Source organism: Bos javanicus, chromosome 8, assembly GCF_032452875.1.
Source record: "Bos javanicus breed banteng chromosome 8, ARS-OSU_banteng_1.0, whole genome shotgun sequence".
Taxonomy (NCBI): domain Eukaryota; kingdom Metazoa; phylum Chordata; class Mammalia; order Artiodactyla; family Bovidae; genus Bos; species Bos javanicus.
In genome coordinates, this window is record NC_083875.1 from 111,733,293 (window position 1) to 111,751,870 (window position 18,578).

Sequence of the window (18,578 nt, forward strand, 5' to 3'; positions counted from 1 at the left end):
TGGATGGGGGAGACAGATCTGAGACCTGTCTTCCATTTCTTCGCTGGTCAACCTCACAATAAACCTCATTCTTTCCTCAAAAGCCGATGTCACAGTACTGGCCTCTATGATCACTGGGTAGTGATCCCTTGGTTGGTAACGCAGGTGTGCGCCTGTGTACACACACACACATTTTCCATCCAGCTGTGGATGGACACTTTGGTTGTTTCTGTATCTTGGCTACTGCAACTAATCCTGCAGTGAACATGGAGTGCAGGTATGGCTTCAAGATAGTTCATTTAGGCTGGATCACAGAAGTTGGATTTCAGGATGATATGGCAATCCTATTTTCAATTTTTCGAGGACCTCCCATACTGTTTTCCACAGTTGATACATCAACTTACATTCTCACCGGCAGGGTACAAGGATTCCCTTTTCTCCAATTCTGCCAGTGCTGCTCATCCTTTAACTTTCTGACGGCGGCCACTGTAGTCGTGTGGGGTGGTGGCTTCTCCAATCCTGCCAGTGCTGCTCATCCTTTAACTTTCTGACGACGGCCACTGTAATCGTGTGGGGTGGTGGCTCACTGTGGTTGATCTGCGCTTCCCTGATGATTAGTGAGCCTGAGCATCTTTTCATATACCTATCCTGCCGGGGTCCAGCCCCGGCGGATCCAGGGACTTCAAAGCGGGGACGGCGTCGGCGAGGATCAGGAAACAATTGCTTAATTAAACGTTAATTAAGGATATAAAGAGTGGTTAAATAAGGATAGCTCAGTGAGAAAATTTAGTGGAGAAAAGATGCTGAATAATTCAGCCAGAAGGTGAGAGAAAGAAAGACAGGGGGAGACCAAGTTTCGGTGAACAAGGCCCGCACTTTATTTTCCAAAGTAGTTTTTATGCCTTAAGTTATGCATAGAGGATAATGGGGGAAGGGGTAGAGTCATGCAGTAAGCCAGGCTTTCTTCCTGCAAACTTATCATATGCAAAAGTTTAGGTGATTTGCATCATCTTCTGGCCCGGAGGCCTGTTAACATTTTAAGACCCTTTCTTCAGAAAACTTATTTTTCTCTAAAGGTGATTAGTCAGGGGCCACCCTCCAAAAGCATTAGATAAAGTTGCATTCCTACAGGGCAAAGGTGTGGTGGGCTATAACAAGAAAAAGAATTAACTCAAGGGTCCCAGGTTACAAATATTAAAGCTACTACTTACACCAATTATATTAATCAATACACTGCCAGGGACACAGCAGGTAAGGGATATGGAAACTTAGCAGCAAACATTGGCCCAACAAGTGAAAAACCCTTCACCAATACAATTTCTAATCAATCTTTTAACTGCTCAAAGGAATCTGTATTTAGACAGTTTAGAACATCTCATGCCTCTCACAGTTAGGAGGCTCTGAACAATCACATGTGGCCGGAAAAACCTATTCAGGCAGGCTAGAGGACTTCCAAAGGAGTTTGTAGGTTGAAACACTAGCACACCCAGGAACTTTATTAACTGGAGCTGTAAGTTAACTCTTTTTTCAGAGAGGTAGTGGGGGACAGCCCCCCATAAACTCAGAGGTGTAGGTGAAAGCACAAAGCAGAAAGTAGGCAGACTCTGGTTTGGGGGGTAGATGCTCAAGAATTTCCAGGGGGACTCCTGAGGCTCGATCCCGCCTTTGTGTATGCCGAGCCTCCTTCCTCATGACCTTTGCCACGGGCGGAGCTCCTGCTCCCGGCACTATCCCAGACGTCCTTACCTGAAACAAAGATTAAGGGGCGATGAGAGGAAAGTGAAATGATCACATTGGTGGAGAACCTGTGCATGGCCCTGTAACCTACGGAACCCAGGGTAGTGAAGAACGTGCATACGGCATTCTGGGGCTATATGCAATGCCACTCCCGTCTGCAAGGGCACTGCCAAACGTCAAGGCGTGCGCTCTGCCGGACTCCTGGACGGAGGCAAACCTCTGCAGCGCTGACAGTTCTTGAAGACTCAAAGACGCCAGAGTCTGTCCACCGGACTCCCTTCAGAGGCAAATAAATGTCAGGCGTCACTTACCACCCCAGCACCGGCAGTGCGACCCCTTGGCCACTCCATGCACAAGGCTGCAGACACCAACGAGCCCGGCCTCTGACTCTAAGGCTCCTGGGCCCAGCCCACCCGAGTCTGCCAGCCCACCTGAGTCTGCCAGCCCAAGCGCATCCCCGAGCCCTCCACTGAACACCTCTGTGCCCCTCAATGTCCCCCAAACGGGCAGCGGTCGTCTGTAAAGCCTGAGGTTCCGCCTTGGCTGCTGGGCCGGAGAGGACTTGACAGCGACTGCAGAGCGCTTCCCGGCGCCCAGCCGTCCCACGACCGCGTCAGAACCCTAGGGGAACCGTAGGGCTGCGGAGCTGGGGAGGTTCCGAACTGCAGCCCGCCCGGCAGGCGCCCCCGGCAGGCCCTCCCCTTCTGGTCCTACCGGGCGTAGAAACCCCGGAGGGAGCCAAGTGCGCATGCGCAGGAGCTCGGCGCTGCGTCATCGGCGGCGGCCGCCGGCGCCCGGGAGCGCGTTGATGACGCATCCGGAAAACAGGAAGTGAACCCTACGGGAACCGCGGTGGCTCAGAAAGGGTCGCCGCCCGGCGCCGCTGGGGCTGGAGCGCATGAATGGGAGCGGAGCGGGGGCGCGTCGGCCCAGGGGACCCGCCTTCAGCGAGGGCGCTGCCGCAGCATGGAGGACGACGCGCCCGTGATCTACGGCCTGGAGTTCCAGGTGGGTCCCGGAACGGCGCCCGGTGCCGCCGAGGTCACTGCGGGGAGGCCTCGGGGGGCCAAAGGCCGCGGTCATCCAGGACCGGCCGAGGGCCCGCTAGACGCCCGCGGGGCGCGGCGGTCCCGCCCGCGACCCCTGGCCGTGGGAGCCCCCGCCGCCTGCCTGCCGCCCCCGTCGTTCCTTGTGGCCTGACTCTCACGGCGCGCTTTGCTGTAATTGCTTGTGTACATTTCCGAAAGCCTTGCTGTTCTTGGAGGCAGACGCTGTATCTGTATTACTATTACTGTTTTAACTTGGACACAGTGTTTAAATTTACATTAAAATTTGTCAAGATGCAGGGGGAGTTCTTATGTCCCCTTCACCGAGTTTCCCCTAATGTTGGCGTCTTCCTGTGGTCCGGGCACAGTGACCAAGTTTCGAAATTAGCTCTGAAACCATCCTGTTACGCTTCCCTGGTGGCTCAGATGGTAAAAGAATCTGCCTGCAATGTGGGAGACCTAGGGTTCGATCCCTGGGATCAGCAAATTCCCCTGGAGAGGGGCATGGCAACCCGCTCCAGTATCTTGCCTGGAAAATGCCATGGACAGAGGAGCTGGCGGGCTCCAGTCCATAGGGTTGCAAAGAGTTGGACACTACTGAGCGACTTTCACTTCAGTTCAGTTCACTCGCTCAGTCGTGTCCGACTCTGATACCCCATGAACTGCAGCACGCCAGGCCTCCCTATCCATCTCCAACTCCTAGAGTTCACCCAAACCCATGTCCATTGAGTCGGTGATACCATCCAACCATCTCATCCTCTGTCGTCCCCTTCTCCTCCTGCCCTCAATCTTACCCAGCATCAGGGTCTTTTCAAGTGACTCAGCTCTTCGCGTCAGGTGGCCAAAGTATTGGAGTTTCAGCTTCAACATCATTCCTTCCAATGAACATCCAGGACTGATCTCCTTGAGGATGGACTGGTTGAATCTCCTTGCAGTCCAAGGGACTCTTAAGAGTCTTCTCCAACACCACAGTTCAAAAGCATCAATTCTTTGGCACTCAGCTTTCTTTATAGTCAAACTCTCACATCCATACATGACCACTGGAAAAACCATAGCCTTGACTAGACGGACCTTTGTTGACTAAGTAATGTCTTTGCTTTTTAATATGGTGTCTCAGTTGGTCATAACTTTCCTTCAAGGAGCAAGCGTCTTTTAATTTCATGGCTGCAGTCACCATCTGCAGTGATTTTGGAGCCCCCAAAATAAAGTCTGACACTGTTTCCCCTCTTTCCCCATCTATTTCCCATGAAGTGATGGGACCAGATGCCATGATGTTAGTTTCCTGAATGCTGAGTTTTAAGCCAACTTTTTCACTCTCCTCTTTCACTTTCATCAAGAGGCGCTTTAGCGCCTCTTCACTTTCTGCCATAAGGGTGATGTCATCTGCGTATCTGAGGTTATTGATATTTCTCCCAGCAATTTTGATTCCAGCTTGTGCTTCCTCCAGCCCAGCATTTCTCATGATGTACTCTGCATATAAGTTAAATAAGCAGGGTGACAATATACAGCCTTGACATATTCCTTTCCTTATTTGGATCCAGTCCGTTTTCCTTGTCTGGTTTGAACTGTTGCTTCTTGACCTTCATACAGATTTCTCAGGAGGTGGGTAAGCTGGTCTGGTATTCCCATCCCTTGAAGAATTTTCCACAGTTTTGTGATTCACACAGTCAGAGGCTTTGCCAAAGTCAATAAAGCAGAAGTTTTTCTGTAGTTCTCTTGCTTTCTCTGATGCAACAGATGTTGGCAATTTGGTCTCTGGTTCCTCTGCCTTTTCTAAATCCAGCTTGAACATCTGGAAGTTCTAGGTTCACATAGTGCTGAAGCCTGGCTTGGAGAACTTTGAGCATCTCTTTGCTAGCGTGTGAGGCGGGTGCAACTGTGCAGTAGTTCGCACATTCTTTGGCATTGCCCTTCTTTGGGATTGGAATGAAAACTGACCTTTTCACATCTGGTGAATTTAACATTCAGTAAATGTTATTCTGATTATTATAATGAAACAGAATTCTTAAAGGTGAATTCTGAACAAGTATCTCAATGCCCTGTGAGTCAGGAACTGTTGGGCTTGACAGCTCTATCACACAGGGCTTCCCTTGTGGCTCAGCTGGTAAAGAATCCGCCTGCAATGCGGGAGACCTGGGTTCCATCCCTGGGTTGGGAAGATCCCCTGGAGAAGGGAAAGGCTACCCATTCCAGTATTCTGGCCTGGAGAATTCCATGGACTGTATAGTCTACGGGGTTGTAAAGAGTTGGACACGACTGAGCGACTTTCACACATGTGCTCTATCACTCAAGACTGGTGCCTTGGTGACCAGCTGAGAACAGATCTGTGTCTTGGGCACTCTGCCTAACATTGTACACATATTTTGTTTAATTCTGACATCAGTCATATTGTTAGATGTTATTTTTCCTGTGGGTGGAGTCCTCTTAACTAGTAAGGGATGGGGATTCTGGCCTACGTGGGCTTTACGGAGGTGCACACGTGGGTGTGTCCAGAGGGCGCCTGTGGAAGAGAGGCGCTTCCCTGACCTTGCGCTCGCCAAGTGTGCATCTTCTCCCAACACTTCTTAATAACTTTTCAATCTCTTTAATCCCCCAAATAGCCCAGAGGTTTTGATGTTCAGTATTGGATCTTTGAGGTAACTAAAATGTTGTTTCCTGGGATTTTGGACAAATCAGTGGAGTGGATTCTTGCCTTGGGCCTCAAGTATTTTATCTGAATATCTTTTCTTATCTTAAAAGAAGGAGCTGATTGTTGCACTTCTGTACACAGCTGTTTGGGCCCCAGCTTTCTTGAATCTGAAGAGCAATCACTGCGTGTGGGGAAAGAGCAAGTTAGCCAAGATGGCGGTGCTCAGGCTCTCTCGCCCTGCGCTTTGTAGCTACGTGGTTCTGTAACAGTAGAGATAACTTACAGCTCTGTGCATCTCAATGTCCCCACCTGGCCACTGCCCTGTCTGTTCTATAAGCATGTATAAGCTCCACCCGAAAAGCCCTTGAGGCTGCCTGACGACTGTGTCTGCTGGTCAGCCCCAAGGGAACACATTTCTGCTGCTGCGGCTGCTGCACCAGTCAGGAGAGCATCAGCATGGCGGCAGTTCTTAGGGCTCCTCGAGTTTTCCCGCAGGCTCCCCCCTGGCACTGTGCCTGCCCTGGGTTCCGCGAACAGTGTGCACAGCCAGGAGCAGTGGGACAGCTGATGTAGTCAGCAGGATGAACAGCCAGACGCAGGACCCGCCCCAGCAGAGAAAAAGAGGAAGTGCAGCCACAGTGGAGAGTTTAGAGCTGGGTCAGGCCTGCCGAACCCACGCCTGCAGAGCCCCAAGGGTCCCCTGGGCCTGCAGACAGCCAGAGGGGACGCTCAGGAGGGCAGGTGAAGTGCAGACAGTACAAGGAGGGCCTGGGCGATGATGGGGAGAGCAGCGCCCTCAGTTTCTGCTCTGGCTCGGGAGGTGCAGGAGCCTCTGGAAGAGGGCGGGCGTCTTGCAGCGGCACGCGGGACGCCGTTTTGAATAGCGCCCCGTCCACCTCTTCCGGCTCCTTAACTGCTCCCTCCACGGCGGCAGGCTTGGAAACGGCTAGGGGTGGCAGCAGGCAAAGGGGATGCACGTCTGGGCTGCCGTGCTGGCAGCGGGAGTTGACAGAGATCAAACTGAAACAGGGACCGAGGCTCTGCTCCTGGAGCAGCGGAGGCAGCTGATGCCAGGGCAGCAGACACTCGGTTTGGGAAGGGCCACAGCAAGAGATGCGGGCAGGCCAGGCAGAAGATGACGTGGCGTCCGTGGACCCTCCTTCTGCTGCCTTTTACAGGCTGGTCCTTAAGTTGGATGGCTCCTGTGCTGAGGCACATGGCGAAGGCTGTGTCCTGACCTCTGGAAACCGGACCCCTCCCGGTGTGGGGGCACACGGTACAGGCTGTGTCTGTGATGCAGGTTTAGTAGAACAGTGCTCTGTAAAGGCTGTGTACTGTGCTGTGCTACTAACCTCTGAGTTCTCTCGCAGATTTAGGACAGTGTGAAAGCATTTGGAATCATGTGTAGACTGTGAATGCCACAAGATTCCCTCTTTCAGGGGGAGGGCCCAGCGCCTGTGGGGAGTTAGAAGGTCCTTAATAAAACCTGTCGGAGAAGGCGATGGCACCCCACTCCAGTACTCTTGCCTGGAAACTCCCATGGACGGAGGAGCCTGGTGGGCTGCAGTCCATGGGGTCGCTAAGAGTCGGACATGACTGAGTGACTTCACTTTCACTTTTCACTTTCACGCATTGGAGGAGGAAATGGCAACCCACTCCAGTGTTCTTGCCTGGAGAATCCCAGGGACGGGGGAGCCTGGTGGGCTGCCGTCTATGGGGTCGCACAGAGTCGGACACGACTGAAGCGACTTAGCAGTAGTAGCAGCAGCAATAAAACCTGTGGAGGCTTTCCTGCGACCTCACAAGGACAGCCGGTGGACTGGACTTGGTCATGGAGATAAAGTCACTCCATGTGTGCTGGCTGGCCCTTCTAGCCCCATGAGGGCAGGGACCGCAACACGAGTTCAGGTGACAGCTGACGTTGAGTTTGCCGTGTACTGGGGACGCAGCTGTTTGCTGTAACTGGGGACGCAGCTGTTTGCTGTAGCATCTATTGCTGTTGCAGAATGTTCTTTCAAGGGTCAGCGTTACTCACCAAGGAAATATCACGAAAGTGGACTGTGTGCAGATTTTGAGGCGAGAGACCCTGAGTGGGGTAGAATGTGGGGAAGGAGCACATTGGCCAAGAGGGTGGTGGCCAGACGCTCTTGGCCCACGGCCTCTTGCTCTCGCCCCACGATCTGTCAGTGTGGTCCTGTAAGAGCTGGGATCACTCACAGCGCTGTGCGTGTGCAGCGCCGTGTACCCCTTTGGCCACGGCCACGTCTGTCTGTAAGCGTATATAAGCTCCACTGAAAAGCCCCTGAAGCTGCGTTCTGTGTGCGCCGGGTCAGCCCCGAGAGGAGGGAATGCAGCGTGTCTGCTGCTACAGCTGCGGCCCCAGTGCCTGCAACTCCCACGGCCCCTCGCAGGTTCTCCCAGCGTCTCCGATCGCTCCTGCCTGCCCTGTTCAGCAAGCAGTGTGGACAGAGAGACAACTGGTGTAATCGGCAGGATGATGCAGCGAGACGTTGACCACTGACTGAAGGTCACGAGGTCTGGAGGGTAAAATGAGGCACCGCTGTGCCGATAAGAGGCAGATGAGCAGTGTGGAGCGGCCGCTGTGCCGATGAGAGGCAGATGAGCGGTGTGGAGCGGCCGCTGTGCCGATGAGAGGCAGATGAGCGGTGTGGAGCGGCCGTTGAAATGCGAAAGCGCGGAGCACATTCGCCTTTCTGCAGCACTTTGACTTGTGTTCACGGTTTTCGTTCTTTTTTGTGTGTTTAAAAAATTTTAAACAAGCAGTGCTTTCGAGTCATTTAAATCAGTTACTGAAAGTCTGGTTAAAATCAGCAGACCCTAAACTTTCCCTTTCCATCTTATCTGGTGAGAATAACCTCTCTCAGCATTTCCGAAGGTGTTTCTTCTAGTCTTGACCTGCCTGCTCTTACCTCCCGGACATAACCTGGTGACTGGACGCCTTGGCGTCTGAGGATTTTCGGCTTTTCCCCTGCTCTCCTGTCTCCAGTCAGACTCCCAACAGTTAATCGCAATCTTTTGCCAAGTCTTTACTCAGGTTTCTCATGTTTCTAATTGCAGAATGTTTTGTTGACTGCTGATTCAAGTGGGGTTCTCTGCCATGTTTAGCCAGCATTTCAGGATTTTTGCTTGGGAACAGTGTGAGTTTTAGGTTCAGTACCTTATTGTGTGTGTCTTGGCTTCTCCGGTTAACGCCTTGCCCACCAGCGGTGCTCACCCGCCAGGTTTCTCTCCCCAGAGTTTCCACTCCCTTGTCCTGCGTGCTTTTGAGCCGGTGCCTAAGTTCTTGTGTTTCTGTCACCACAGTGAAGAGCAACTGCCCAAGACGGCCGTGGTCAGGCGCCCTCGCCCCGTTTTTAGGGCTGATACTTTAGGACATAACAGTAATCGTCGTCAATCCATCAGTGGATCTGCTGCTTCCAAACCAATGCACAGGGACGCTGCCTTTTAACCTGATGAACTGAAGCTCAGGGCCAGCCATCTTACAGTCCATTTCATAGACCTGCTGCATCTTCAGAGGTTGCGTGAGTTCCTCATTCGGGGTTTCTGTCCTTGCACCGCACGGGGTCTGGTTCGCGGTCACTTGCCCCCCCTCCCCTCGCCATGCCGGCTCGGGTTCAGTTGTCTGGGTGGCCTTGCCAAGCCTCTCCAGTCTGTTCTTCTCCCTCTCGTTTGAGAAGGTGATTGCTCTCCAGTTTTGTGAGTGTCCCTGTGTCTGATCGAGGGTTCTGGACCTGCCGTGGCCCGTCAGCTTGGCGTCTGCACCTCCTGAAGCCTTTTCCCTTGTCTCCCTCCCGTCCTCCTTGCGGAGCTCCAGTGCTGAGCCCTCCCACTGTGGGCTCTGCAGGCGGAGGCAGCCCGGCCTGGCCCAGGCCAAGCGCTCGCAGCTCCGGGTTTTGCAGCGCTCGTTTCCCCCAGGGCAGCCCCCCGCTCTGCCCCACGGAGCTCTGACCACTTCCTGAGATGCTAGTAGGTCCCCACCCTGCTCTAGTTGGCGCCCTGCTGTGTGGGGGACCCCTTTCCGGCTGCCCCCTCCGGAGGTTCCCGGCACGGCCCCCTCTTTGCTTGGGGCGTGGCCGCCAGCGTCTTCCTCAGCATCTTCTCTCAGCGCCGACCTTCCCCACCTCGGAGGCGGTGTTCCCCGGGCGCTTTAGGATTGTAGACGTCTCCACGTTTCACTGGAGACGGTGGGTTTCTGCTCTTCACGCCCCTTCCTGCCCTTACAGGGCTTCCGAGTCTGAGGAGGGAGGGGCGAAGCCTTTAGCCCCGGAGGACGTGGGCAGGCGGGCAGCCCCGCCCCCAGCTTCCTCCTCTGCAGTTCACACCTGTGGCAGCTTCCTGAAGCCTTGAAGCAAGCTTGGGGTTTTGGATTGAGTTTTTCCAGTTGGCTCTGCAGAAGACTTGGCTCAAACCCCCTGCTTTGCCCTCAGTGGGAGCCATCTTCTGCTCTGTTATCGAAGAATAGTTGGTTCAACCAGTCGATGACTTAAATAATTTTGTTAAAAACGGTTTATATCTTTATTGTTTAATTTTTGTGTCCAATTACATTTGTTTCCAGATCCTTCGGAAGTGCAGTTGGGTCACAGATCGTACAAGAGTCTAGGGCTTCTCCTGCACGTTTCTAAGCTGCCTGGCGGACCCTCTGCCCCAGGGGCTCCCCCAGCAGCGGTGGAGGCGGCGGCTGCCTGCTTGGTCTGCCCGTCCGCCTCCATCCACATGTGCCCTCTCCTTCCCCCTGCAGGCGCGGGCCCTCACGCCTCAGACCGCGGAGACAGACGCCATTCGGTTTTTGGTTGGGACGCAGTCTCTCAAGTATGATAATCAGGTAAGTATTTCTGACAAATGGATACATGTTAATTACCAAGCCTGTTCTTAGTTTTGTAGCCATTTTGTTCTTGATTTTTCAAGCAGAACGTGAGAAATAATGCCACGCAAACAAAACAGAGCTTTCATTGGGATTTACATAGCCAGCTATATGTAACGACTGGAGGAGAGGAGGTAAACTTACTCTGTGTATCGTTGCAGCCTTTGGGTAGTGTTTTGTGGGTGCATCGGGGTCACCATGCAAGGGGTCGAGGGCACCAGGGTACGTGGTCGGTGTCACCCCTTTGACCCCGGCCAGTGGAGGACTGGTTTGATGGCTCACAGCACTCTCTAGATGAGGCTGGACGAGGCCATAATCCCGTCTCAACATGGAGTCTAAGCCGTCACCGCTGGTCGATCCAGGGAGAGACACAGGGTGTGGCCTGTGTCTCTAGGTTAGGAAGAATGTTGGGTTCTCATGAAGTCAGGTTTTCAGCTTGGCCTCGGCCAGACCTCAGATGTCTGGCCTTGAACGAATGGACCAACCTCGCCGGACTTCATCTTCCTCGTCTTCCAGTGGCGACGAAGCCGTGGACGCAGGGGCGGGGATGTTGTGGAGACTCACCTGCCTCAACCCTGGGGGAGCACACGCGAGGCTGTGCCATGCGGCGCAGCCAGCCTCCGTAACCCCGCCCTGGGGGGTGGCGTCAGTCGCCTTGTGGGACTGTCTGGTGCGGATGGGCGTGGTGAACCCGCTCCCATGCAGACGCACGACTTCGTGTTGGCACGGTCACTGGGAGGTCATTTGGTGATACCTGTCTAGAGCTTCACGTGTAAATGTTCAGAGTATTTAACCTGTATTCCATACACTGAAAACATCAAAAAAGCTTTACACGCAAGGAGCATTATTGGGACAGTACAGAGGATGGGGAGAAAACATGAGGCAGTCACACTGTGCAAAGGCTAGGTTGCAAAGTAGGACATTCCAGTTGTGATGGCAGAGCCACGTGGTTACCCTGGCTGAATCGCCTTCCTTTCAGAATGGTGTTCACTCACCGCATGCATGAAAACAGGCTTACGGAAGCTGAGTCTCCTCAGAACCATCACAGCTGAAAAATTAAGTGATTCTTAGATGTTAAGGTCGTATGTAGTGTGTGATCAGTAGTGTGTTAAAAAAAAAAAATTGCAATGTATACAAGTATCAAATCAATCCATTTTATGCCTGAAGCTAAAATAATGTTCTGTCAACTATACCTTTATGTAAAAAACGTATATAAAGTACAAAATTGCATCTCTGCATAGAATAAGGACTAGAAATAGGTCAAAAGGGCCCACACCCTGAGCCATGGTTATCTTCGGAATGTGAGTGTGATGTAAGTTGTTTCCTTACAATTTCTGGTTCTCTGAGTGTGTGTTTGTGTTTGTGTTGCTTTTCTCCTGGAAGATGTCAGATGGGAGTGATATACTTATAAAAAGAGTTAGCCGTGGCTGTCCCAGAGGCAAGAGGAGAGTGGCCCCGTGCATCCTGGGGTGCTGCTGGGGGATGGGGGAGGAAGGCGCCCAGTGCCAGCGGGGACGCAACGTGCCTCCTCTGGAAGGACCAGCGCAGCGTGTGGTGGGGGCGCTGGGGCTCGGGCACAGAGCCAGTGCACGACCGACTGTCTTCTCCCCAGCTATTTGCGTTTTAGTTCCACTCAGTTCCGGGCCTGTACCATTGACCTTTTCGGTAGAACATCAGTTTTTATTTGTTTTTTTCTGGCCGCATGTGAGTTCGCCAGCCAGGGGTTGAATCACGTGTGTTTTAGATGATGAGCCCTCCTCCCCTAGTGTCCCTGTCCCCTGCCCCGTCCTGCCCTGCTTCCCGCGGTGAGGGCGTCTGGGGGTCTCCCTGTCCCCTGCCCCATCCTGCTCTGCTTCCCGTGGCGAGGGCGTCCGGGGGCCTCCCTGTCCCCTGCCCCATCCTGCCCTGCTTCCCGCAGCGAGGGCGTCCCCGAGTGTCCCTGTCCCCTGCCCCGTCCTGCCCTGCTTCCTGCGGTGAGGGCGTCCGGGGGTCTCCCTGTCCCCTGCCCCGTCCTGCCCTGCTTCCCGTGGCGAGGGCGTCCGGGGGCCTCCCTGTCCCCTGCCCCATCCTGCCCTGCTTCCCGCAGCGAGGGCGTCCCCGAGTGTCCCTGTCCCCTGCCCTGTCCTGCCCTGCTTCCCATGGCAAGGGCGTCTGGGGGCCTCCCTGTCCCCTGCCCCGTTCTGCTCTGCTTCCTGCAGCGAGGATGTCCGGGGGCCCCGCTCTGTGTCCTCCCCACCCAGCGAGTCGCGAGTGTCCCCGTGTGAGTGCTGTGTGCATCCCCCTCCTGGGAGCGCTCGCAGCTGCCTGCAGCCTCAAGCTGATGAGAGAGAAAGGCGGTGACACCCGGTCCTGGTCGGGGACGCTGGGGAAACGGGGGCTGGACAGGTCCCTGGGGGTGTGTGGGGTGGGCAGGTGCCCTGGCCCCATCTTCAAACAGAAGACTCGGCCCTGAGCAGCCGCGTGGTTCCTCCCAGGGGCCCAGCTGGACTGTGGCGAGGTGGCCACTGAGCACCCCCTGTCCCCTGCCCCCTGTGCGTGCCGTGACTGTGACGCTCGGGCTGCTGAGGTTTGCTGTCTGGGCAGCCCCAGGGCCAAGCCCCCCTGCCCTGCAGCTCTGGCAGTGACAGTGACGTCGTGTGACCCCCCAGCCCACCTGGAAGCCCCCCACCCCTGCCCAGGCTGGGCCCTTGCTGGGAAGGGGGGCTGCTGGAGGGTCTCTGGCCCCGCGGTTCGCCTCAGGCCGTCAGCGCCTCCCTGCAGCTGGCGATTCCCGGGGAAGTGCCCGGCGCTGGACTTCATGCTCTTAATTCAGCTCAGCTCTTTTTCCTGAAAATTTCAGGAGCTGTCACAGTTGCTGGCCTCTCTGTGTCTGATGAGCTGCTTTATTTTCTGTCCCTTTTCTGTTGCCTGGGGCCCTGCCTGTGGTCAGAACTGGTCAGGCCATCCTGGAGCCTCCTCTGTCGTGGGCTCCCCTTCTCCCGGGGGGAGGTGTTCCTTTGGTTGGGAGCTGGGCTTTTGCAGCGTGGGGTTCATTTGCTTCTGCACTGGGCTTTCCCTGCAGAGGCCGCCTGAACAGTGCTCGTCCCATTGAGGAGCGCCAGGCTGACCACCGTGGGGTCTCCATGAAGCCCTTTCAGGTCTGCGCCTCGAACCCACCCCACCCCGTCCTCCCATCTCACTCCCAGGAATCGCTCCCCGATTTGTGGTCTAAGGGCTCTGGTCTCGCCATATTGATCACGTCCTGCGTGTCCTTCTTGAAGCAGTCCTGCTGCGTGTGTTTCTAGCTTATAGGTGTACGTGTGGTCACGAGGAGTGAGCCGGCCAATTGTCCCGCTGACCCGCTCGCGCCCCAGCTTTTCCCTGGCCCCTGACCACATGTGCCCTCACTGTGGGCTGAATACTGTGTCCCCCCCAAACACGCACATGGGAGCCACCCCTGACGTGACAGCGGCAGAGGGGGCCCTCTGGAAGGCACTGGGGCTGTGAGGATGGAGCCTCGTAAGGGTAATCTCCTGGCTGGTGGAAGGGTTGAGATGTTATGAGAATCCCCAGAAAGTGACAGAGATATGAAGTGAGCAGGCGCTGCTGCAGAAGGGCCCCCAGTGGCCCTGCTGGGGCGGGGTGGCCCCAGACCTTCAGCTGGGAGCCACGAGGAGCCGTGGGTGCAGTGCCTGGAATCACCGCAGCACGAGCCTGCATAGCTGAGGTGTCGCCTTCCCGAGCTGCAGGCTGCACGGCTGGCTTTGGATCTGGACGAGAGGTAGGGTGCGTTGGTGGGGAGGCTGTGGTGTCTGCTGGGGGCAGCTGAGCTGAAGCTTCTCGCCCAGCAGCCTCTCGGAGGGCTGTGGTCGGTGCCAGGAGGACTTCCCATGGGGAGATGCTGATGCTTTACTTTTCCTAGGGGAGAACTTTCGCTTTTTAGTTTCCAGTTTTGCCACATTTTTTTTTTCTTTCCCTCTGAAGTTTTGAGTTTATGAGTTCAGTGAGAGATGAAACGGACAGGGTGCGTCGGCCTGGGGTCATGTGCTCGCTCTCAGGACAGGGGCCGCTTTCTCTGAGCCCTGATTCTGTGAGAACACGAGCGGCCTTGATTAAGAGCACCTTCACAGGCTTCCTAGTAAGTTTGATAGCCGTGGCTCCTAAACTCTTACAGAGTGTTATCTACGCCTTTAGCCCTGCACTGCCAAGTCCAACGTTAAAATTTTAATAATGGTAACTCAAAATATGAGTTTGAGCTTCATTGAAAGTAAAAGTCGCTCAGTCATGTCCGACTCTTTGCAACCCCGTGGACGATACAGTCCATGGAATTCTCCAGGCCAGAATACTGGAGTGCGTAGCTGTTCCCTTCTCCAGCAGATCTTCCCAACCCCAGGATTGAACCCAGGACTCCCACATTGCAGGTGGATTCTTCACCAGCTGAGCCACCAGGGAAGCCCTTGAGCTCCATTCTGAGCTATTAACAGCATTTTAAAAGCTCAGCAGGGGCGTGAAGACCGCAAGTAACACTTGTACCCCAACCTAGCACACGCATTCCCCCCTCGGAGCCAACAGGAATTGCTCTGTCTTCCTCATTCCCGTCATCTTTTGCTCTCACCCTAACCATAGTGTTTTCTCCATGATGTAGCTTGTTTTTGTAACTGGCCCGCAGCTGCACGTGTCAATGTGTGCTCACTTGACGTGAGCGGCGTAAGTGGTGGTGCCCTGGGCATAGGCAGTTGGGTCACAGCCTCTCTCCTGGGATGTGGAGCTGCCTGGTCCTCTGCTGACCTGCTGTGGTGCAGAGCCCAGCGTTGTGGCAGGTGGGCACCCCCTGCGCCCCAACCATGGGGGGTCCACAGCGCATGCTCTGGAACGAGCCTCACTGCTCCCACTTTGTCAGCCCCGGTTTCTTCTCCTGTAACCATGGCTAGTAATGATAGATCATCCTGTCACCATCGAGCTCTTTTTAGGATTAAAGGAACCAGCGTGGTACAAATAGCTCAGGTGCCTGCGGCGTATCAGTCGCCATTCCTTTGACCCCTGCTTGTCTGCGGTGATGACATCCCCTGCCTTGCCCGAGCGCACCTGAGGACTGCGTCTCCGGAGGATGTGTCCCGTGGCCCAGTCCGTGAGCCTGCTGTGGGCGAGGACGTGTGGAAAGAGCCTAGACTCTGAAGCTTAAAGGGCACATTACTAAAGTGTCAGATTAGGAGAGGTGGGCCTGGGGGTCGTGGACTCCTCCGCACCCCCGCCGTGGAGGGCAGAGGCTCACGTTTCCCTGCTGAGCGCCTAGGAGACCCGCAGAGGGTGGACGCCCTGCCTGCTCCTCCTCTCAAGAAAGAGGAGCCTGCCCCAGGCGGGCGCGGGGACTCTGTGGCAGCTGGAAGTGCGGGAAGAGGTCAGGCTGGAAGGACGGCTCCCCAGCCAGGAGCCGCCCGTGTGCAGGGGAGGGTGTGCGCGCCCCCGGGTGCACGGCCCCAAAGGAGGACCCGGAAACCGGCGCTCCCGTGCTCCCCAACGCGGCGGTCCTGACGGTGCTCCCGGCCGTCAGGACATCAGCTCAGTGCATCCTTTTCTCAGCGCTCACGGATTTTCTGATAAGGAGGAAACGTGTCAGATACTTAGAAAGAAGCTTCTTGCTCACTCTTAAAGAAATTGTTCCTGGTTTTGTGTGTTGCCTTTTAGTCTGTGTTCCCATGCGACTGTTATAAACTTTATATAGAAGCTGTCCACCCAGAGTATTCCCAAACCCACTGTGAAAACTACACTGGGCTATGAGTGCTGGAGAAACGGACTGAAAAGAGTTTCAAAGATTAAAAACTGTGCTGCTGGTGTTTAATCTCCTCACTGTCCCGGGAGAAGGGTGGCCTCTGCAGGGCTGCATAGTCCCGGCAATCCCGGGACCTTCGTCCCTGCACGGTCATTGCACTCTCGGGGACACCGCGGCTCGGGTCGCACAGGCTGTAGGGGGCAGTGGTGGGCTTTGAGTTCTGCCCAGGCCGGCCCTCGAGGGACAGGGGAGTGATTGCATGTGAGAACGTGATATGAGGGAAGCAGCCAAGGACACAGCCAGAGGCCCTGGGCCAGCAGGGGGAGGCGCTTCGGGTACCATGGAAATGTTTTTTAAAACAGCATTTTAGTGTTTGTTCTGACTGCAAAACAGCGCTTGAAAAAAATTTAGAAATAAAGCCAAACCACAAAGAAGTAAGGAAAAGCCTCTATAATTTCATCACCCAAAGGTAACCAGTCACTTTCTGATTCTCTCACTGGGTCGTGCTTACTTTTTAGCAAAAAGCGTGTGGAGCATTTGTGAGGCTCTTCTACTGCTTCTTGTTTCCTTTTGTCCCCTGGAGAAGGAATAGGCTGCCCTTTCCAGTATTCTTGGGCTTCCCTGGTGGCTCAGCTGGTAAAGAATCCACCTGCAGTGCAGGAGACCTGTGTTCAATCCCTGGGTTGGGAAGATCCCCTGGAGAAGGGAAAGGCTTCTCTCCGGTATTCTTGCCTGGAGAATCCCATGGACTGTATAGTCCGTGGGGTCGCCGAGAGTCGGACACGACTGAGAGACTTTCCCTCTCCCTCTCCCTCTTGTGTATGTTATGGACCCTTTTCCCGGCACTGAATGGAGTTCAGAGAAGAGTAGCTGGCTTCACAGTGTTGCATTACAGTCGGTTCGCCTGAACAGTTCCCCGTTGCTAGGCACATAGGTGGCTTGTGTGTTTCATTATGATAGTCAGTGCCACGGCGAACATTCCTGATTGGATTAGGTCTTTGTGCAGATCCATGATTATCAGTATAAATTGATTAAAAAAACTGTAAGTTGTATTTTCCCCAGTGACTTGACTATTGGGGAGAGAGTGACGGTGAGCATCATTTTCATCCTCCAGAAATTATCCGGACGAGTGCGGTACTAGCACGTTCAACTTTTCATTCAGTGGCTGAAACACGATGCTGTCGTCACCGCTGCATGACCAGAGGTGTCGACGGCTGTCGGCCTTGTTTTTAGGAAGTGTTTTAAGCGGTGCTGACCTGACGTGCAGCACTGTCTCACCCCTTCCGTCCTCGGTTGCTTCCAACATGAGCTGTGTCCACTGCGGAGGGGCCCAGTCGGGGCTAAGCCTGGTCCTCGGCAGGCAGCAGCGCCCTGCTCTGGTTAGCCGAGCCGCAGGCCTGGGACGGTCGTGGCGGGCGGCCCCCTCCTGGAGGCTCTGGCCGTGACACCGGGTGTGGCCTGCCTGCGCCACGTGCGGGGCGGGGTCGGAGCCTTCCCTGTCTCCCCTCTGGAGGACTGGGCGTGACGGGGGCGGGGTTCTGGGTTCGCAGGCTGAATACGTGGCAGGGATTTCACACTTGTCTTCTGAGAGGCATAAAGTCAGAGGTGCGTGTAGAATGAACGCTGTTAGCGCAGTACAGAACTGGTAAAGGTGTCCAAGGTGCGTTTGGTTCTCCTGTTGGTCTCTGTGGTCTGTGAAGGCGAGTGGGAAGTGTGTGAGCTTCTGACCGGCTCTTTCCTTGTGTCTGTAGATCCACGTCATAGACTTTGACGACGAGAACAACATTATCAATAAAAATGTGCTCCTGCATCAGGCGGGGGAGATCTGGCACATTAGTGCCAGCCCCTCAGACAAAGGCGTGCTGGCCACCTGCTACAACAAGAGTGAGTATCTCCGGGGGTCTGGGTGCCCGCGGACCACCTGCTTCAGTGAGAGTGAGTGTCCCCGGGGGTCTGGGTGCCCGCGGACCACTTGTTACAAGAGTGAGTGTCCCTTGGGGTCTGGGTGCCTGCGGACCGCCTGCTACAGTGAGAGTGTGTGTCCCGGGGGTCTGATCGTCTGTGGAGGGGTGGGTGCGTGGTCCCTAAGCTGTGGGAAGTGCTGCTTCACAGAGAAGCTGTGACACTGGGTAGATGGAGACTGTAATAAGCGGTTATTACAGTCCAGAGCCCAAGAAAGGAAGCTGGAACCACAGCTGTGCCCTGAGCGTTGACCCCGAGGCAGGGGAGGGACGAACCTGAGGGTCTCCACTGGGGGGGCGCAGCCACACTCATCCTCACTCTCCCGCACCCTCAGAGGGCGGTGGGCTTGCGTCTCACCATCTCTGTGCGCGTGAAACAGCCAGAGGATGACGGGTCAGGGTCTGGGAGCCACGGATCTCATTGCGCATGCGGGCTGCAGGCTGCGTCCGACGTGCTGCCGCGCCTCCACGGGCTTCCGCCCGGCCGGCCGATCACCCTCCAGTCTCTGGGACCCTTTACTGTGTGTACAGCCTACGTCACTGCAACCTGCAGGCAGACAGCATCTTGCAGAGTTCTGTTCTGTCTTGGAAAATG

General features: G+C 55.1%; 1 protein-coding gene across 3 annotated transcripts in view; it reads left to right on the forward strand.

Annotated features, from left to right (window-relative positions):
- The first annotated feature begins 2,554 nt into the window (after nt 1-2,554).
- The window catches only part of EIPR1 (EARP complex and GARP complex interacting protein 1), a 76,247-nt gene continuing 60,223 nt past the window's right edge, over nt 2,555-18,578 (forward strand). The window contains exons 1-3 of one of the 3 annotated variants that reach the window (XM_061426742.1): nt 2,555-2,724; nt 10,151-10,234; nt 17,774-17,906. In XM_061426742.1, coding sequence (XP_061282726.1) covers nt 2,683-2,724; nt 10,151-10,234; nt 17,774-17,906 — 259 coding nt within the window. In that variant the 5' untranslated portion in view covers nt 2,555-2,682. Of the gene's footprint in view, nt 2,725-10,147; nt 10,235-17,773; nt 17,907-18,578 lie in introns of those variants that run through there. The other 2 variants (XM_061426741.1, XM_061426747.1) reach the window with 2 other exon arrangements.